The sequence below is a fragment of the Lytechinus variegatus genome, chromosome 18 (genome assembly GCF_018143015.1).
Source record: "Lytechinus variegatus isolate NC3 chromosome 18, Lvar_3.0, whole genome shotgun sequence".
Classification (NCBI taxonomy): Eukaryota; Metazoa; Echinodermata; class Echinoidea; order Temnopleuroida; family Toxopneustidae; genus Lytechinus; species Lytechinus variegatus.
Genome location: NC_054757.1, coordinates 7,646,615 through 7,668,455, shown reverse-complemented (window position 1 = coordinate 7,668,455; position 21,841 = coordinate 7,646,615). Strand labels below are relative to the sequence as shown.

Genomic DNA, 21,841 nt, shown 5'->3' with positions numbered 1-21,841 from the left:
GTGGATACATTTTTTGCCGAAGGCAATTAAGCCATGGCTGGGATTCGAACCCATGACCCTCTGTTTCAGAAGTCTGAAGACTAATCTACTGGGCCACAATGCTCTATTATGATACAAGTGGATTCATAATCCCAATAATAACAATAATAACAATATGCACTTCTTAGAAACACACATTACCATACAAATAGATCCATATTCTGAAGTCAGGTTTAAGCATGGATAGCCAATTGTTACACAAATCACTGACAGTAGAGATATGATATTTCAGCTCATTTGGCTTTCAAATCATTCATAATTGTCTTGGAAGTATAAATAGATGATTGTCTTCATTGATGAATCAGGAAAGAGCACAGTGAACATAAAAACCATACAACTTGATAAAAGTTTTGACACTTATGGCTTCCCATAATTTTAGCACAGAGTTAGACTATGGTCTAAGTTAAACCTGACTTCAGAATAAGGGCCTTAGTCTTCAAGTTCATACATTGATGAGGTACTCACTGTGGCAGTTCCTGTTCTTGGTTCAGTAGGTGACTGGTCAGTAGCAGTCACTATGAGGGTGTATTCTGATATACTCTCCCAGTCCAAGGCAGTTATAGTCGATATCACCCCCTAGAATTAAAAAAATAAAAGAGGAAATAATAGTTGAAGTACCTAGTCAATGTTGATCATAATAACACACTTTACTATACAAAATTGTATCTAAAGCTATTATAAAACTCTAAGAATAAGCTGTAATGGATATAATACATAGAAGAGTTTCTTAAAAAGTTCTTGAAAATGGAGTACTGCAACATCATCATCATCATCTGGTACGGGATGAAGGCGCGAGCCTGTAACTCCCGGTCGCTTCTTGTAGGATTGATCAATGAAAACTACTTCTTCATGAGCTTGCGTGAGGAGTCATGGAAGCTCGAAAGGCTCTATTTTGCCAAAATATATCAATATTTCTTTTAAAATGGTCTGTTGTGGGCATTTCTATTAGGTTTTCAGGAAGACTATTCCAGTCATTGATTACTCTTCTGAAAGAAAGACTTATTTCTCACATCCAGTTTGCTATGGGATTTCAATAATTTCATGGAGTGACCTCTTGTAGAGTTACTACCAGACTTGGAGAAGAAATGGTCTGGAGAAATGTTGACAAAAATGACAAAAAGTCTGTATCATCAAAATTTTACCTCGACAACCAACATCAGTACACGGATCAATAAATTGTCATATATGAAATTCCCCATAAATTATCTTAAATGAAGAACTGAAAAAAAAAGACATTTACCGTCCCAGGATTAATCTCAAAATCGGATTGGGGTTGCTGAGATTCGAAGGCGTAGATGATCTCCTTGTTCAATCCCAGGTCGATGTCGCTGGCGGACATGATGTAGACTGGGATACCCTGAGAGGATGGCCCCTCGGTGATGTTGACCCTGATAATGGTCTCGTCAAAGATTGGTGTGTTGTCGTTCTCGTCGAGGACGGTGATGAGTGCTAGGGTGGTGGTCTGCAAATCAGGTTTCAGAATATTAATAATCCACTTATTCTTTGAACAGTAGAAAAGACAACTTGCTACATGGGTACAAATGTTCATGTAGTAGGGTGAGCAACGTATATTTCTGAAAGAAGTAGTAAAAACTAGAATCATAGGATATTTTTATGCAACAAATTGGCTCTTGGATCCCTTGAATACTATGAAATACTACTTTCATTCTCATACATTAATTCCTCTTATTATCATACAAATAAAAATCATATACTACTTTTATCAATACTACTACTATACATATATATATATATATATATATATATATATATACCACTATATATTGCTACTACTCATTCTGCATATCCAAAGGATTGTAGGCAATGATACAGCATGTATGTATTGTATTGTATTGTATTTATTTATTCAACCATAAAACACATATCAAAATAGCAATGTACAATAGATGATAAAATTAAATTATGGTTTGGGACACCGAAAAGCAAAATGCTTGTACATGGTATCCCAAAAAATTATAAAAAACAAGAAATAACTTACATTAAGAACAAATGCAATAACAATAGAACATAAGTTCACACACCAACATACACACACACACACAAACACACACCCTAACACACACACACACAAATGCCTGAGACTAAAAGACTTAAGGGAGGTACATATATTTAAAGAGTGTCCATAAGTAGTGATTTGAACAGTAATTTAAATTTATTCAGAGTTGTACTTGATTTAATATCTGGTGGGAGTTCATTCCATTTCTTTACTCCATTGCTTATTAGGGACTGAAGACCAGCTGTAGTTTTAAAAAGAGGAATATAAAGCTTGTTATCTTGACGAGTGTTATAAGGGTGCAGTTCTGAATTAAATACAAAAGGATTATCCTTAGACTCAGGAATGATATTATTTAATGTGGAGTATATAAATATAATTGTATTAAAAGTGACAAGTTCATAAATAGGCAGTATTTTCAAATTTTTAAATAGAGGAGCAGATGGGGAACGAAAATCAGATTTGTTGATTATTCTAACTGCTTTCTTTTGAAGTAAATCAATTTTGGATAAATGAGTTTTATACGTATTGCCCCAGACATAACTTCCATAATTAAGATAAGACAAAATAAGGGTATTATATAATATAAGCAGAATATGTTTAGGTAGAATATACTTAAGCCTGGATAATATACCAACATTCTTTGATATTGTGTTGCAGAGGTGATGTATATGTGTACTCCAGTTTAGATTTTCATTAAATATAATCCCAAGAAATTTAACATCACTTAATCTATTTAATGTTGTATTATCAATATGAATATCATCTAGGTTTCCAGGAACCCTCCTGTTCCTTGTCCATTCTTGCATTCATTTTCAAATAATCAAATATCCCTTTATGCTTTTTTACTGCCATGTTTGTATGGAACCTTTGAAAGAAATATAGGAAACAAAAATATGGGCTTACAAAGAAACAAACCGAAGATCCATCTGAGTGCAGGATTCCGCTATCATGTTCCCCTTCATGTTAATGTTATCAATAATTTTATTTTAAATGATTTTGGTGAAAGTATACAATTAAGTTCGAACATACAGTTTAATCTATAAAAAACATGGTCTGGGGTTCAAATCTGTCTACAGAACTCATATCCTTTGGCAAGGCGTTTATTTACATCTGCCACTCTCCACCCAGGTGTACTAAATTTGTACCCAGTCAGATGAAATTCCTTGAATGCTTGAGTGACTAGGTAGCCTAGGTAAAGCATGGGTAGTAATAACATCATCAGGTTAAGTGGGCCCACTGGGAGAACAGTTTTTGAAAGTGGCTACAGGGGATACAGTATAATATCATTATTATCAAATTAAATTCAAACTTACCTGCGCTGGTGGTGAGTTGGTCTGGTCTCTGAGCTCTATGGTCAGTTGATAGGAGCCTTGTTCCTCTCTGTCCAGTAAACTGGACACGGTGATCTCTCCATTACTGTTAATCTGGAACCTCCCCATTGGATCACCGTCAACGATAAAGTACTCAAAATTGTTCGACGATGGAAGATCGCGATCGGTGACCATCACGGTAATGATGGGGTTGGAGGTGAAATTATTCTGTTAAGAGGAAGAGAATCAGTCATCTCAGATAACAGTGCTACGTTTCATGTGAAAGGATAAAATTGTGATCATGTCTCAAATAAATTTCTGATGTAAATTTTACATGAGTACGAAAAGCTCATCAAAGTTATAGTAATTTATTATGCAAAGTTGAACAAATAATACAATATAAATGTGACACTCAAATATGTATAATCAGTGTGACAAAAAAGGGGAAAAATGTGGTTTTAATTAGAGATCTCCACAGTTAAGTCACATATTGACAAACTTTATAACTTCAGTGAATAGCTCTTTTAACTGAACTCAACAAATTAATGACATTTTTTTCTTTATATTGCAAGAAAATACTGCATATATCATCAAACCAAATCTGAAGCACTATCTATGATCATTTGAGGTAAAAAGTTACACTGCTACCACACACTAAATTACAAGTATCAAGGAATCAATTAAATTCAGCAGAATAGTATAAATAAATTATGTACCTCATTTATTGATCCGTCATAAGCATTGCTTGTCCAGATTGGGTAGTTATCGTTGACATCAGTCACTGTGATGTTGATTGGGAAGGAGGAGCTGAGGGCTGGGTTTCCCCCGTCTGTAGCAGTCACCTGTATCAAAGCAAAGAATGATTTGAACTGATTTGACAATCTACATCCAATCATAAAAGGAATCATACAAACTTCCTATATTGCTATATGGATGGCAGTATTATAAAGAATGAGCATCCAATACTATATAAATGTGACCTTATATGGTAGCGGACGGAGGTCAGAGGACAAAGTGGTTTAATATTTCTGGACGTCACAAGGAGAAGGTTTAAATCCTGGAATTCTTTTTAAGAATGAACTTGGACTGTTTTCACATTAAAGTCAGCTTAAAACTTACAGTGAGTTGATAGAAGTCCTGTGTCTCTCTATCCAGCGGACTGATTGCTAGGATAGTACCTCCACCGCTAGCTGTCTGGAAGACGTTAAACAGTTCTGACCCTGGTCCAGAGATGGAGAAGGTCATCTGGAAGAGAACATTATTGATTCTTGAGTATTAAAAAGTCATCAATCGTTACATCATACCATAGTTACCACCATCATCAGCAGTAGCAACAGCAGTAGCATCATCATAATCATAATTATCACCATCACCAAAATCACAACCACCACCATCATCATCATCATCATCACCATCATCATCATTATCACCATCATCATCATCATCATCATCATCATAAACATCATCATTACCATCATAATAACCACCACCATCATCATCATCATCATTACCTCATCATTATCATCACCATAAACATTATCATCTTCATCATCAAGATCCTGCTCCTCCCCCTTTTCCGCTTTCTCCTCCTCCTCATCATCAATATTCTCTCAAATGATTCTTCCTAACAATCCTCACCTGTGCATTAATCCCAATATCCTGATCAGTAGCAGTGAAAATTCCAACAGGAACAGTCCCGAGCATGTTCTCTGGAATACTAACAGGCGAAGAGGGTACAGCAGTGAAGACCGGTGCATTGTCATTCTTGTCCCCGATCGTCACCCAGACCTGAATGAATGCAAAGATTACAGTGCAGGCAAAACATGCTATCAGGCAACCATAAAAAAAAATGTTAATTAAAATGAGATCCCACCCAATATAACAAATTTCTTAATAGCCCTTCTAAGATGCATAACAGGCCCACATTTAAAAGTGGTTCAAACTGTAGATAGAACAGAAGGAAAATAGCCACTGAAATATTGAATTGAATTGAACTGGTTTATTAAAAACAAAACATGCAGCCCCAAGGCTGATACTGCTTGCTTTACAAGTAACAAAATCAGCATGTCATACAGAAACTGAATCATAATATAATACAGCACAATTAAATGACACATTACTTAAAAAGTTACAAAATTAAGAATTTAGTTGTTGTGTTAAGGAGAAGGAAGGAGAATAAGGGACAGAAAAGAAAAAAATATAGAAAAGAGAAGTATGGGAAAGATAAGAATAAGCAGCATTCATTGATAATAAATGTATAAATACAGACGTGCATACATATTACATCCATATAAAAATTGACATTACAGTCTACATATTGCACATAAGCATGATAAAAATAATTATAATCCGGTTAATTACTAAGTCCCATATGCAAAGTGCTAGTAAACCCCTTTTCAAAAAGATGAATATATTACCTCTCCATGAACTAATTACTTTAAATACTCTAATCTTTATGTACTCAGTTAAAAATCAAATTTTTCCATTGAAGTATTGCAATATGTTTTCACTCAATTTAAATGTTCATTCTTATGCTACTAGACAAAAAGATAATTTCCATGTTCCGAAAGTGAGACTTTCTTCTTCTTTAAATTCACTAGCTTTAGTTGGTATAAAAAAATGGAATCAACTCCCAACTTCACTAAAAGATTGTTCAACTGTATCCTGTTTCAAAAAAATGTGTAGGGCCTATTTAATGGAAAATCTATAAAATCACCAGGGTTTGTGTGTGTTTGCGTGTGTGTGTTGCTGTGTGTATGTGTGTATGTTTATACATTTATATATTTTCTGATAAAATTTGTGTTTTCTCAGTTTTTTGTTTTTTATTTTAAATTATGTCAATGATATTGTTTTGGGGGCCATTATCTACAAGCAGTTTGCTTTTTTATAGTCCTAGCCATATTTTGTTTGTATAATTATGTATGATTTGTATATACACATTTTTATGGTTGAATAAACTTGAATTGAATAACTATAACTGGTTAAGAAGACGCACTACAGAGGGGATAGTTGAGGAGCGGTATCTTTCAGTTCTACAATGAGGCACAGTGATGTGTTGTGAGTTCCTAATATACACTGTACATATATTCCCATAACTTACAGGAAAAAGCTACACAAGGTATAGAAAACTTTAATTTTGCAAACATGTTAATATCTGAGGCCCTTTTTTATTGCTACTTGGTCTACTCCTGCATTGTCTAAAGCCCTGTAAGTCTAATGTTAAACAGATTGTCTAAAATCTCATATCATCAACAAACTAGGAAACGTGTCATCATACCGATGTGGATCCTGGCGCTACGCTATCCTCATGGGAGGCAAAGACTGTGAAGGCGTAGAAATCCTCTAGCTCACGATCAATGGCACCTTCAGTGGTGATAGAACCCTGGCATAGGAGAAGAAAGTATAAATCATTAGGTATATAAAAGCCTTGATAGAACAATACAAGGATGAAGGGCATGGTTTTAAATAGGAACTCTAGGCTGAAAATAATATGATGTGAGCAGATAAAGGAAAATCGGACAAACAAAACAGGCCTACTGAGAATCTCATCAAAAACGGACAAGGAATAACAAAGTTATGACATTTTAAACTGACTCAGATTCTTTGCATGGAGTGGGGGGGAGTTGGCCCAAGACAAGTAAAACATAGAGAATTGAATTAAGGATGGATAATGAACTAAATCATGCAAAGTGGAGGGAGGGGGTAAGGGCAAATGGTGCAAGTGTGAGGAGAATCTAGTCACCCAAATTCAAAATTTTAGACTTTAGTCTGACTGATATGATTTAAAATCATTTATTTTCACAATAGAAACTACATGTACATTATTTTCCTGATAAAGACAGTTTGAAGAAAAATGTTAAGGTGGAATTATACCTACATGTATATTAGGGTCCAAAATAGACCATTTCTTTGTGATTGGTCATATAACTTATTTTCATTTTTGATTGCAAAAATGAAATCAATTTTAAACAACCTTCCTCTGATCACTCACTAAGCTTTGTATTACAGGGCAATGGACTTTTTTTAAAATTCACTAAGGAGAGACTTACAGTGTTTTCATCAATTTTGAAGATTTCCAGGACAGCAGGGCTGGCGTTAGGATCGATAGTGTAAGTAATCCCAGCTGGGCTTCCATTCAGTGTCGCAGAGACCTAAGATAGATATACAAGTAGTATTAATCTGTCAATGTAGATAAAAAAACATTGAGCAAAAAATTACATGAACTAAAATATTTCTCAATCATTTCAAATGAATCATTACTTTCATTATTTCAATTCCAAATGTACAAAGTAAATACCAGGAGGGGGTTTTTCATAAAGAGATAATGTAAGTGAGAATTAGAGTCATTCTTATACGCCATCACGCCACGCAATAATATAATAGATAATTTCCCTTCTCCAGTCATATCCCATAATCATGTAATTGCTGGCATTCTTGATAGAGAGAAACTGCACATTAACGGTTAACAGATACACGTACCCTGGTCACAAATGTATCTGCATTGACGTTCTCATCGACAGTTGCAGGATATCTGGTGTTGGTAAATATTGGAAGGAGGATGGTGTCGTCCACAACTGTCACGGTGACCGTTGCGCTGCCACTGAGGAATGGACTGGCCTTGTCCGTGGCTCTGACGGTCATCGTGAAGTTCCTAGACCCGTTGAGATCAGAGATGGGTCCGGTGACCGAGATGACTCCAGTCTCGCCGTTGATGGCTAAGAAGTTGGGATTACCTGAGAAAATAAATTGGGGAATGATTGATGATCAGGTTATTTTCTTAAAAGTGTCCACTAAATTCTGTTAGTTTAGCGTATTTCTCTCTTTCTCTCTGTCCTGAGACATTTGTGAACAAGGAGTGTCAGATTTCTCAGTCCAACATTCTCCAAAGTAATTAATTCTAGCAAAAATCGATTCCACTTTCAGAAATAAGAACAATGTCTACTCAACCAGCCAATCCTCCTGCTACCCCTACCAACTCCTAAGACACCTCACCAATAGTCACAACTGTGTCTTTTATATTGAAGAAAGGCCTGGTTACATGTTCTTCAGGTTTTCTGGACTAGTCTAATGCTTCCCTGGTCAAGGAATCAAGAAATAAACTTACCAACTAGACTATACTGCACATCTCCAGCCAAGTCCAGGTCCTGGTCTTGCGCAAAGACTGTAATGACTGGGGTTCCAACGGGCGAGTTCTCTGACAAGTCTGGCCGATAGTAGTTCAGTTGCTGGAACGTTGGGGTGACATCATTCACATCAAGGACGTTGATGATGACAGGGACTAACAAAAAGACAGCATATGAAAATATAATTATTGACTACTTGCAGCCCCATTTTTCAGGTGGATTAGGTTATAACCAATCTGTAATAAACTTATTCTCCAACTCTTCCATCTTCATGGCCCTTATTGATCCTACTCTACTACGTCAGTCTTCCCCTCTTCCCTTTATAATTTCTCTCAATAAGTTCTTCTCTATCAAGACATGCGTCTTGAAATGACATTTCATTTCACATTGCCATCGTCCATACCACTATGCAAACTTCAAACAACATCTTACCTTGGTTGGTGCCCACTGACAGGTCACTGTTATAGGCCTGAACGATGAGGATATACTGATCCTGCGTTTCCCGATCCAGCGGAGTACTACCAAGGTTGATGTTCCCTTGACCGTCAATGATGAACATGTTGTTGGTGTTCCCGCTGATGATACGGTAGAGAACCACTGCATTCACTCCCAAGTCAGGGTCATCGGCTTTTACCTATCAATCAAAGATTTTAGGCAGTCACTTTAAAAACAGCGGAAGACAACCGTTGTATTCTCTCTCAGGTTGTGGTCATTGGCTTTGATCTTTTGATGAAAGAATGTCTGCATCTACCCTGGGCAGCACTTACATGTAGAAAGGCATTCCTAGGCCTTTCTTAGTGCTGCACCCAAACTCTGGAAGAGTATCCCTTTCTTAATCTATAACTTAATGATCTGTTAATTATATCAAATCCAGTCTGAAAACTTTTCAAGAGAGTTTTCAATCAATAAGACACTTTGGTGCAATGCAGCAAGGAAGATAACTTACATTATACAAACAAAATTAGAAAACCGATTAATGCTAAATACTTACAGTTACAATATTTGTGCCAAGCGGGTGGTTCTCAAAGACCGACATTTCATAGGAAATGTTCCGGAAAGTGGGTGCATTGTCATTGACATCGGTCACAATCACAGAGACCGTAGCCGTACCAGTCATAGGTTGACCGCTGGCCGGTTGATCTACGGCAATAACGATCAATGTGTACTCGTCCTGCGTCTCCCTGTCGAGGGCAGCAGTCGTTGAGATCTCAACGACACCTGTGTAAGGATCGACGGTGAAGGGGCCTTCAGTTCGGCTAAGACTCTCAAAGCTGTAGATGATCAGTCCAGTGTTTCCTGGAAATGGAAGAAAGACACGCATGCTTTGATTGACCAAAATATCAAAGGCCATACTGCAAAAGCCTCCAGAACACTATCGCCATCATCTTTATACACAAAAACTTAAAATTTAAAAGACAATCATTGCTCAGAAGTCACTAGGTCCTTTACCCTCTCAAAATAATCACTGTGAATTGTTCTAAAAAAAAGATAAATAGAAGAAGCCAACAACTGGTTAGTCACTGTACATAACCTATGGGGAATAACAGAATTAAGAAGAGAAAACATTGACAGTGAGAACAACATAACTGATTATTCCATGTACAGAGCCTATGGAAATTACAGAAGTCAGTAGTCATAGGATTAACATTGACGACAATGTAACTGGTTATTCCCTGTACAAATATTAATGGGATTCAGAAGTGGAAAGGTTAAGAGTGAGATCAACACACCATTGTCTGGATCTGTAGCATTGAGATCAACCACAAGAGTCTGGAATGGAGAGTCTTCTGCGAGGGACCTGACGTAGGTGCCCATCCCAAATGACGGCGGCTGGTTGTTCACGTCCAGCACATTGATGATGACCGGTGCCGACTGCGAGTTCTGCACGCCGTCCGAAGCAAAGACGGTCATCTGATAGATCAGTTGCTGGTTGGCGTCCAGTTGGGCATTGGTCCGGATGGTTCCAGCCGTGTAGCTGAAGTCGGGGTCAGCTGGCACGAAGGTATACGTCAGGGTCCCTGTGAGGTCTGGATCAGTGGCAGTAATCTAAAGAAGGAATGGAAAATTACATTATTCTTTTGTCATGACTGGATTGATGTTACATGTTTCCATGAAAGCCTGAAGTAAGGATTACCACTATGTAAATCACCATAATTGACAAGGAACTTCAGATAACTTTAAGAAAAATTTGAAGGTCTGCCACAGATTGGAACAGTCAACGAGGGTCTTTTGAACAAAAATCCCTGACATCCATTCAGATCTACAATCGCTTTGATGACCTGAAGAAAGAAGAAATTCTCTTTCTCTTTAGAAAAGATTAGATGGATTATTCCTTTCTAATAACCTTCATTCAGAATCACTAATGTTTGTAACCAGAATTGAGAGATGACTGTTAAACAGATGTGAAGGTCAGCCAAAGATTGGGGAAGTAGGAAATTTTGATGAAAAGACATTGCCACCAATCCAGAATTATACACATTTGATACAATGCCATCCTAAAAAAGGATTAGGCTTATCAATTACCTGTCCAACAAAAGTGTTGAAGTTGACATCTTCTGCGATGGTGAACTCATAAGAAGTCTCATCAAGGACGGGTGGCTCATCATTGACATCTAGGATGTTGATGGTGACAGTAGCAGGAGGGTTGCCGGCTTGTTGAGGACTACCATCTAAGAAAAACAAGAACATAATATATCGTGTTCATCCTTAAAAACTTGTGATTCATTCCGTCATAAAGACCTCTAAGACGCGTCTGTGGCGTATCTTCTGGCAGGATCAAACCAAAAATCTCTTTCGATATTTAATCTTTCCATTTCAGGCTTACAAAAACAGTGTAAAGATGGTGTTTTCTTTAATTTAAAATGTCGTTCCCAGGTCCTCTTTTACAAATGTACAAGGAGTTGCAGAATATTCAAATCATACTCAAACTGAGATTAATCTTAAATCTTAACTACACAAGTGGAGATTAATCTAAGTTTGATTTGAATAGAATCTATTGCAAGTTTTAATAAGAGAAGACCCTGGCCAGTAACACAAAGCTTAGCAATCAATGTAGAAGAATATCTTTATAATTGATTGCATTAACTACAATGCACAATCAATCCTGAAAATGAAGCGTATGATCAATCGCTAACCTTGTTGTTCAGGGTCCCTGAAGGTCTTTTTCTTTTAGCAAAATGTCTTTCTGTTATTAATCTCAAGAACTTTCAAGAACTTAACCACAGTTGAAAAGGAAAATGTTAGACTTACATACTTTCATAATTACATGTAAATTATTATATATAATTAAATGTTTTTCAGTTTTGGTAAACAATAATTACATGATTGTTTCAAAGGGTGCGTTCGAGACAAACCAGGATCCCTTTTCATAAAGACCTGTTATAACAACAAATGCATAACTTCTATTTAAAAAAATTACTATCAGCCAATCAGATTAAAGGATTTCAGTAGCTTTTAACTGTTTATGTAAATTTGTTATCATAACAAACTTTTATGAAACTGTCCACAAAACTTACTATCAAGCACAGTAACCAGGAAGTTGTATTGAGGTTCCATCTCTCTGTCCAGACGACCAGATGTTCGGATGTTGCCCTCATTATCGATGACAAAAGGGACGCTGTTTGCATTGTTGATAGCAAATGTAAGGTCAGCGTTGATGCCTTCATCATCATCGGTGGCTATCACCTGAGCAAGACAATAAAGAATATAAGAACCTTATAACTATGAGCCAGGCTGAAGGATTACTTCTTATCTTACCTACTGCTACTAGGCTCTCCACATTTTATCTACTTTGCAGTGTCATGATTAAGGACTTCATTGAGTTTGAAGAAAGAAACCAGTTGAATATTATAAATCATCATCATCATTGTCATTTTCATCATTGACTACTATCATCATCATCATCAATATCATCATTATCATCAAGACCATCACTGAGATTGACAAATATCATCACCACCACTACCACCATCATCATCATCATCTTTGATTACTGTCATAATCATCACCATCATCATCAACAGCATCATCATTATAATAATCATCATATCAGTAAAATAATTATCATCATCATCATAATCTTCATCATCATTATCATCATCATCATCATCATCACCATCACCATCATCATTATCATCACCATCATCATCATCATCACCACCGTCACCACTTCAACCAATCTCTAACCTGTAGAACCAGAGTGTTGACTGGAGTATCTTCGGGGATGCTCTCCACATAGTTCTGCTGGCTCCACCTTGGTGGGTTATCGTTGAAGTCCAGCACGATCACCTTCAGGAGGGTCATATCGGTCTGTGGCGGGGCTCCCTGGTCGGTGGCCCTGATGGTCAGGTTGTGTTGAGATTCAAGCTCCCTGTCAAGCTGCCTCAGGAGAGTGACATCCCCGCTCACAGGATTGATTTGAAAATATCCTAGTTGAATAGAGAATAGGTAAAATTAACTTGAGATCTCAATCACTATCACCATATCATAATGTCATGATACACGGTTGTGTTAGTGCAAGAACGCCCTTGGCAAAACATTTTTGTGCAAGGTATCCACAAGGTATACACATGCGATGTGCTTTTCCTTCCAAACACCATTGTCATTTCCATTAAAAATCAGCAGATTCTTCGAAAATTGCTTGTCTCTCAGTGAAAACAGAAATAATTGTTTACAAAATATAATAAGGATTAAAGGGATTCACCTCCTAGATTGCCTGCAGTGATGGCATAAGTGAGTCGGTCTCCTTCCGGGATGTCATCGTCATCAGCCGTGATCCTGGTCACTGTTGTACCTACTTGTGCAGCCTGTTAACGTTGGAATAAAAAGAGAAGTTGAAATCTTACTTGGACATGTGAGTATACTGATCAAAGAAGGGGCTGTGTCATACAGTTGTTCATTAGATATCAACACTGTATTCATTAAGTTGTAAAGCACTCGTATTCCCATTAGTTCAAGTTCAAATCTGAATATTGCAGATTACAATTCTTTTTGTTAACAAGCATTTAAATGCAACTCAATTTTATTTTCACGTTTTGATGCGAGTTATAAAAAGTTCACTCCCATTATGTAAAAACAAGGAAAATTGGGAGCATATCTTTTAGCACAGGAAGGATCTTTTAGCACAGGAAGGATAACCTGTGCATGAAGTCATGCATAATCATGTATAACTTAATGGATCGCTTATGAAAATGCCACCCAAGTCAGATAGTCTGGAATCTTTGGACAGTCTGGAATCTTCAACTCATTTAAATCACTTTTGAATAATTGTTTCGATGATCGAAACTATTTATTTGTTGCAGATACCATAATATATGTTTATAGGTAAAAATCGGTTTTGGCCTAAAATTTCATCTTCGAAATGTCATAAAACATCGAGCAACACGTTTCGACCGAGGGCTTGAAATTTCTCTGAAAAGTAGCAGATTTCGGCTAGGATGAAGCTTGTCCAACTAGTATTATGTAAACAAAGTTCGTAGTTCCTGCCAAAGAAGTAAGTGTGCTTAGATACTGTGTGTTAAAAGGTTTTCTGAACCAATTATCTAAAATGTAAAAATGAAAGTGAAGAAAACCTTCAGCTTCACGTGGTTAAATGTTCATTTGCATAAATTTTGCATATTGTGAGGTCACTGTATAGATAACAGAATGCGACACGTCTTGTAAGAAAAAAGGTATTAAATTCATTGTGTTATATTTGTCAAGGACAAGGAGAACGGAAAGAAATAATTGAGTTGAGGAGAAATTATTTTGATGATAATTATTTAAGAAATAACAGTTTCTTTGGATAGAAAGAGGGATATGTAAGCTACGTAAATTTGGGACATGAAACTAAAACTGAAGTTAGCACACTAAATTTGCATTGTTATATAAAGCAATGAGTAGCAATGTCCAGGGTTCATGAAAGCTTATATATCTATGGAATATTATTGACAGAGATATTATACAAGCATTTCAGATTTACAAATTAACTGAGTGTATTATGAATCAAACTAGACCAAAGCAATTTAATGTGGCTAGTCAAAGGAATTTAAGCAAACTTTTAACAGTTGTTTAGAGTAGGATTTACAATTTGTCAAGTGAAATTTTTATACTTAAATTCAAGTTGAATTTATTTTCTTTTCTTCATAAACCATAAACCAATAATTGTTCATGCCCTTTTATTATTTTTATATGTATTTGATTATATCCAGCAATGATATTAAAAGATGGACAGTACGTGAATTTGGTCTTATTGCAATGTTATTGCTATCTATTTCAGTTTGTTCATTCACACCAACTTCAAGCACTATTGATGTCGAGTACCTCATGAATTCAAACAATGAATGATTTCAGGGTTTTTTAAACACAAAAAAAAAACAGCGAAGAAAGTTGGGTATTTGCTCACCTCATTGATGTATACAGTGAATTCATCAGCACTGAATCTAGGCGGACTGTCATTGACATCATTCACGGTAATGATGACCGTTGAAATAGCCTCCCCACTCCTACACGAAGAAAAAAAAATAAGAATGATAATAATAAACAGTTGTACACCACGTATCTAATTATGATCATAAACAGCTCTTTGCGCTTTCAAAGGACTGAGATATTATTACCCCGGCTATAGGTTGGCGGCCGTTTATTATTTACAGCGCACTTTATTTCAAGGAATAAATTCCTGCCAGGTACCCATTTACCTCACCTGGGTTGAGTGCAGCACAATGTGGATCAATTTCTTGCTGAAGGAAATTACGCCATGGCTGGGATTTGAACCCATGACACTCTGTTCCAACACCAGGAAACAAATCCACTAAGCCACAATGCTTCGCAAAATATAACTTATCTATATTTCATTAGAATATGAATACAATGCAGGCCAAATCCAGGGCCAAGAGATGTAATTACTTTCTTTTTTTGAAGATGTGAATGCAGGTTATGAAATACTTTTATATGAAAATGTGCAATAAAAATATACCAAATAAAATTCTGTGTTGAGAATATACAGTATATGCAATAGAAAGGGGGCAGAGAGAGTGGGAAGGGTTGAAAATATTATTTTGTGCAGATTGGAAGAGTTTATTCAGCTTTCTTAAAAATCACTGTATATTAAGCTTTACATGTAGAATTTCAAAATATACTTTTTGCAATAACCCCCCCCCCCCTACCGCCCAACCCATTTAAAATAGTCTTTTATTCCATTGATAGTAGTGGGGAAATAATATATTATGATAATATGTAATTTAAAAAAACTAACAGCAATAGCAAGAGATAACAAATCATCATGAATATTTTGCAATCAGACAACAATATGGGCCTTTAATACACAATGATTAAACCAAATGCTTCAAGAAGTTCAAGTGACACTGGACTTGAAAGGAAATGTATGGTGTAAAATTACTTACACTCCTACACCTTGGGTAGGATTGCTTGCCCTGACACTGAGGGTGTATGTCTGAGGGGTGTTAGGTCCAAGCACTTGGGTGTTTGTGATAGCACCAGATGTAGGATTGATTTGAAAGACACCCTAAAGAGAAACATAAAAATAAAGTAAAACCATTGACATGTATATGATTATGATTGCATTTCTTTGATTCCCTCATGAGTGAAACATACATTATTAACAAAAAGGTGTAAAAAGAAAGACACCATGACAGCTCTCTTAATTAAGTGTATTGATGCAAGAGGCTATATTAAACATTTACCATAAATTCTGCACAAACATACTAGGCCTATCGGTAGTTAAACAACTCTAATAGAATGTCAATAATGCTTATGGATCATTTGATTGTATCAGATAACACACTTTCGGTCATGAGAATGTATAAAATTGCCCTATCAGCTGAATAACACTAGATCTTCTACATCAAATTTATTGAAATACTTAATTCCACATTGTTTGTAATACAGAAGAAACAATAAGTAAGCATAGTAATGCATTTTACAATGTAGCTCCATCAATGATGTCTATTCTTATGATACCTATTTTTATATGCAAACACGTCTTCATCAGGGTTACACGGACAATGAAAATATAAATATACTTTCGTTCTCCGTCAAGGAATGGAAATAATGAACAAAATAACCTATCCAAGAAAAGTCAAAGAAAATTTTACTCTAACTAGTCTCTATTAAATAAATGAATAAATAAATAAATAGATAAACAAAATAAATAAATTAATTAATTAATTAATTAATAAATAAAATAATCAATCATTCAATCAATCAATCAAAATTGGTTAAAGTGAAATTTTCTTTGACTTTTCTTCCATTAAACATGCATTTACATATAGATATTATTGATGCTTACATTCAGGTTGCCACTTATGATGGAATATTGGACCGCTGCATTTTGTCCACTGTCTCTGTCCATTGTTGTCACTTGTACGATGAACGTGCCTGTCTGGTCATTCTCGTTAATACTCCCTCTATAAATGTTATCATCTGGTCCTGCACATTGAGGTACATGGAATTCAATTCAATTTATTTGGCAAAATAAAACAATCAAGAAGTTACAAAGTAAATAAATACATATAAACGAGTCAGGACCTCTGATAAAGCAACCTGTGCCTATATTTGAGGCCCTAAATGACAATTAAGAAATACAATAAAATACATTAATAACATTAGTATTAGCTAAACATTAAAAAAACATTCATGTCACAATGGTCAGGGTATGGCGTTGGAGGAGCATTAAGGCCCTGTGGATTAGTCCCTCAACTTTGAAACAGGGGATCGTGGGTTCGAATCCCAGCCATGGCCTATTTTCTTTCAACTGAAATGGATCCACAGTGCTGCACTCGACCCAGGTGAGGTGAATGGGTACATGGTGGAATTTTACTTGAGTGTCTACATGGCGGCTCGGCAACAGCCAGGGAAATGATAGGATACCAAGTATCTAGTGCAATACAGTATATTTATGCAGAAAGTGCATTATGTAAATGAACCATATTAACGACAATCAATGGTATGCACACTGTAAATGCAGTGTACTTTTGATATTTCTCTTAAAAAATAACATTACATAATAATGATATAATAAAAATAATACATGATTCAAGTAAAGAGCATATTATACACAGCTCAAAAAACTGTGTGCACTTGAATCGGTAGCCTAGATGGGTAATAATAATAGCAGGGCCTGCTGGGAGAACAGTTTTCGGAACTGAAATGGCTACCCTGGGTAAATATACCATTATTATTATTATCATTATAATGATTTAACATCTTTGCACTTCTAAAACACTTCAATATCATTACCCCTGCTTTAGCAGGGGGTCTTTCACTGCACAAGCATTTCAAAGAATCAATCCTGTCAGGTCCCAATGTACCTCACCTGGGTTGAGTGTAGCACAGTGTGGATAAATCCCTTGCTGAAGAAAATCAATAAAAGGCATACTCGAAACACTGTTAAAGGTCAAGTCCACCTCAGAAAAATGTTTATTTGAATCAATAGAGAAAAATCAGACGAGCACAATGCTGAAAATTTCATCAAAATCGGATGTAAAATAAGAAAGTTAAGACATTTCAGAGTTTCGCTTATTTTTAACAAAATAGTTATATAAACGAGCCAGTTACACCCAAATGAGAGAGTCGATGTCACTCACTCACTATTTCTTTTGTTTTTTATTGTTTGAATTATACAATATTTCAATTTTTACAAATTTGATGATAAGGACCTCCTTGCCTGAAGCACAAAATCTTAAAATAATGGAATTCCACATGTTCAGGGAGGAATGAAACTTCATTTCACATGACAATGACGAGAAAATCAAAATATTTTCATATTCCATATAATAAAATACAAAAGAAAAAAACATCAACATTTTTCTGAGGTGGACTTGACCTTTAAAGGAGAATGGAACCTTTGGAACAAAATAGCTTGTGTGAAAACAGAAAAAAATCAAAGAAAAAGATCAACGAAAGTTTGAGAAAAATCGGACAAATAATGAGAAAGTTGTGAGCATTTGAATATTGCAATCACTAATGCTATAGAGATCCTTAAATTGGCAATGCGACAAAGATGTGTGATGTCACTTGTGAACAACTCTCCCCATTACTTTACATATTTCACTTAAATTGCCTCTTTTAATATTTATCAGTAGATCATCTGCTCTTTCTATAGGAGGACATGTAACACAGATTTTTAAAGAATACATGTACATCATGGATAAAGAGTTTGTATCACCATTAGAAAAAGCAAAAAGAGGAGGTCCTTTGAGGGTATTTTATAGTCCATCAAAGGGAAAGTTGTTCACATGTGACATCACACATCCTTGTCGCATTGCCAACGGGAGGATCTCCATTGCATTAGTGATTGCAATATTCAAATGCACATAAATTTCTCATTATTTGTCCGATTTTTCTCAAACTTCCTTTGTTCTTATTTTTTTATTTTTTTGTTTTGACACAAGCCTACTTGTTCCTTTTAAGTTAGTACACAAAATAATTTTAGGCTGCGTATTCAGACCAAATAACTCGACTGAGGGTTTAGCACAGTGGACTCGTAGATGATTACCTGTCGAATGCAAATTCATAAATTGCTTGAAACTTTCCAATTAAACAACTACTGTTCTACTTACGATTGGTGAATTCAGGGTTGTTATCGTTCACATCGGTAACAATCACCGTCACGGGAGCCAGGTCCTGGCCGCTCTCATCAACTGCTGAGAGCTGTACGAGCATGGAGAAAAGGAAAGTTTGAAGTCTTGATAGACGATAACAAATAAACATTCAAAACCCTTTACACTTGATTCCAAGCCTTAATTCTCCCTGCAACTTTCGCTGGAGCCAGCTTCATAAAACTTGTTATAATAACACATGTACAATAACAGTTTAAAGCTACCGAAATCAGTCAATTCGATTGGCTGATAGTAAATCTGTTAAAGAAATTGTTCATTTGTTATCATAAGAAGTCTTTGTGAAATATGATCCTGGTTTGTGTATTTGAGTTGATGCTACTTGTAGCAGACAATAGACAACAAATTTAAGAATCATTTAAAAAGCAATTCCATAAATATTGTTTATCCGACCTGTGTGTCAAGCCTTCTTGAAATGATACATGTACATTACCACTTTGTGCTTCATATAAAAATGTATAATGTTGTCACTTATCATTGATGAATAAAACAAGGTCAATGAAGGCTTTGAATAATCAATTGTCCCAAATGGATTCAACAAACAAGGTATATTCTCGGGTGCTATCATCAACATTACAACGCAAGTTATAATGTAAGCATGCCTGACATAGCAGGATGTAGAAATCGCACAGACCCGATGATTAGCTTAGCGCATCAATGGACATCTTATCAAGGTATTTCACTAATATACTTTGAAAGTATTAATATGTTGCTATTATAAGTTACTTGGCCAACTGTTAAATACCAGTTGCTAATGGATGCATTGCTGATTTCCAGCAAAGCAAAATTAAACAAAAAACAATTAATGAATAATCAAGACATCATAGTTGGTGCTTATCTCATTGAATATGAAACCACCATTTGAGTTCAAATGACCCTTTACTGATCATGCTCAGAATGGAACTACAAACAGGTCTATTGGATTAATACCGATAAGGTATATATTCTCAGGTGCAGTCATCAAAATCAAGAGGTGGAGTAAATAAAAAAAAATAAAAAAAAAATACTGGTTTGGTTTGGTGTTAATTACCCTCTAAAAATCACAACAAAATTGTACAAAATATTAAGAATAAATATAAACACTAAAAAGATGTGGATAGATCACTCTATTCAGAGCCATTGATATAATGGCTCTGTTCTTCCTAGAGGTCCAATACTGATGTTGCCAATTTGTGGAAATAATAAAAGATCAATGAAGGCTTTAATTAATCAATCAATTATCCAAACTGGATTATTAGATTAGATTAGATTTATTTATTTCTGTTCAACAATTTTTTTTTTCAAAATATAATTAAAGTAACAATACATATTCAATATAATGGATAATACAGACAAATCAATGAAATTTCGTTACAAATGTTAAAGATAATTTAAACAAAACTACAATTTGTTGCAATAATTTTATCTATGAAAAGACAGTAGAAATGAACGGAGGGACTTGCCAAGAAAAGCAAAAGCTTGTAGAGAAGGCAAGCCCCTAAACTTAGTTTCAATGCTAATTATAAACAAACTATATATACAACTATATACAAAAATCGAGACGGACACAGAAGACAAACTTTGAACAAGTAATCTACAAATATCAAAATAAAACGAATAAGCGACAACAAAAATAAGATTATTACCTGTAAGGTATATTGTCTGGTGCCATCATCAAAGTCAAGTGGCTGAGTAATGAATATATCAATTGCTCCACTGCCAAAGACCTGGGTTGGTGAAACTCTGAACGGAACAGAGTTGCCATTTTGCAGAGAGACCGTTATCGTGCTATCGGTAATCTGAAAGAGAAACAAGCAAGAGACATAAGCAGTGATAAAATGGATTTTATTCAAATGAGGGAACACTTTCATAAAGTATCATTTTAACAACCTCCAGCTTTTTATACAAGCTACGGCTTCACTGTGGTTCTAACCATCCTTACCATAGGGGCGGCGGAAGCAGGGGGAGGGGGACGAACCCCCTAAAATTTCTGTTGATAACTTTTTTTTTCTTTATTTTTGCTTGTCAATTTTGTTTCCTGCATCCCGCCTGAATTCAAGTCCCCCCCCTAAAATTTTGGGTGATAACCATTGTTTTGTTTTTTTGTCCATCCATAAATTTCAGGTGGACCCCCCTTAATTTTTGGGCTTCCACCGCCAATGATCCTTACCATAAACTTTCAATTGTTTTAATTACTTTGTATTTAACAATGATTACATAAATGAACTGAACTATATGGCATATATTTAATTCATACTAAGTGAGGAATTAATCAACCATTCATTTACATGCCGTGCAGTACAATCTGGCTGAATCTTTTTGCTAAAGGAAAATAAGGTCAAGGGCGAGATTTAAACTTACGATGCTCTGTTTTAAAAAGTGAGTGTTAGAACCATCACAGCAGGATCATCAACTACAACTCCACCACTGAACAAAAATATGACATGTGAATCAAATGAAATACTCACCAGATCTCCGTCATCAACCGTTATGGTGACTGGGAGTTGGGAAGAAGTAGCCGCCGATTCAGGGACGGAGACGGTGTAAGAATTTTCGTCAAACGATGGCGGTTCATCGTTTGCAGGCGAGACGGTAACGTTGAAACTGACCTGCGTGAAGGACACCCCTCCAGAACTGGTTTCAACAGCCTACATGAGACAATAGGAAATAAATGAGATATAAAAGCATCCATCACACAAAGGAATAAAAATATAAAATATTCTGGATATATCATTTTTAAAAGGAAGGGTGCATATATCA

General features: G+C 35.7%; 1 protein-coding gene across 1 annotated transcript in view; it reads right to left on the bottom strand.

The window, feature by feature from the left end:
- The window catches only part of LOC121431890 (cadherin-23-like), a 105,334-nt gene that overhangs the window by 47,055 nt on the left and 36,438 nt on the right, over positions 1 to 21,841 (bottom strand). Inside the window, exons 11-33 of the mRNA XM_041629670.1 lie at positions 21,550 to 21,729; positions 20,728 to 20,880; positions 19,046 to 19,136; positions 16,774 to 16,913; positions 15,869 to 15,990; positions 14,872 to 14,971; positions 13,192 to 13,294; positions 12,675 to 12,916; positions 12,005 to 12,173; positions 11,013 to 11,158; positions 10,220 to 10,535; positions 9,481 to 9,785; positions 8,922 to 9,123; positions 8,471 to 8,644; positions 7,846 to 8,099; positions 7,416 to 7,517; positions 6,644 to 6,748; positions 5,005 to 5,154; positions 4,486 to 4,611; positions 4,083 to 4,208; positions 3,370 to 3,594; positions 1,280 to 1,501; positions 505 to 615 (exon numbers count right to left, since the gene is read on the bottom strand). Of these exons, the coding sequence (XP_041485604.1) occupies positions 505 to 615; positions 1,280 to 1,501; positions 3,370 to 3,594; positions 4,083 to 4,208; positions 4,486 to 4,611; positions 5,005 to 5,154; positions 6,644 to 6,748; positions 7,416 to 7,517; positions 7,846 to 8,099; positions 8,471 to 8,644; positions 8,922 to 9,123; positions 9,481 to 9,785; positions 10,220 to 10,535; positions 11,013 to 11,158; positions 12,005 to 12,173; positions 12,675 to 12,916; positions 13,192 to 13,294; positions 14,872 to 14,971; positions 15,869 to 15,990; positions 16,774 to 16,913; positions 19,046 to 19,136; positions 20,728 to 20,880; positions 21,550 to 21,729 (3,864 nt within the window). The remainder of the gene's footprint in view (positions 1 to 504; positions 616 to 1,279; positions 1,502 to 3,369; positions 3,595 to 4,082; positions 4,209 to 4,485; positions 4,612 to 5,004; positions 5,155 to 6,643; positions 6,749 to 7,415; positions 7,518 to 7,845; positions 8,100 to 8,470; positions 8,645 to 8,921; positions 9,124 to 9,480; positions 9,786 to 10,219; positions 10,536 to 11,012; positions 11,159 to 12,004; positions 12,174 to 12,674; positions 12,917 to 13,191; positions 13,295 to 14,871; positions 14,972 to 15,868; positions 15,991 to 16,773; positions 16,914 to 19,045; positions 19,137 to 20,727; positions 20,881 to 21,549; positions 21,730 to 21,841) is intronic.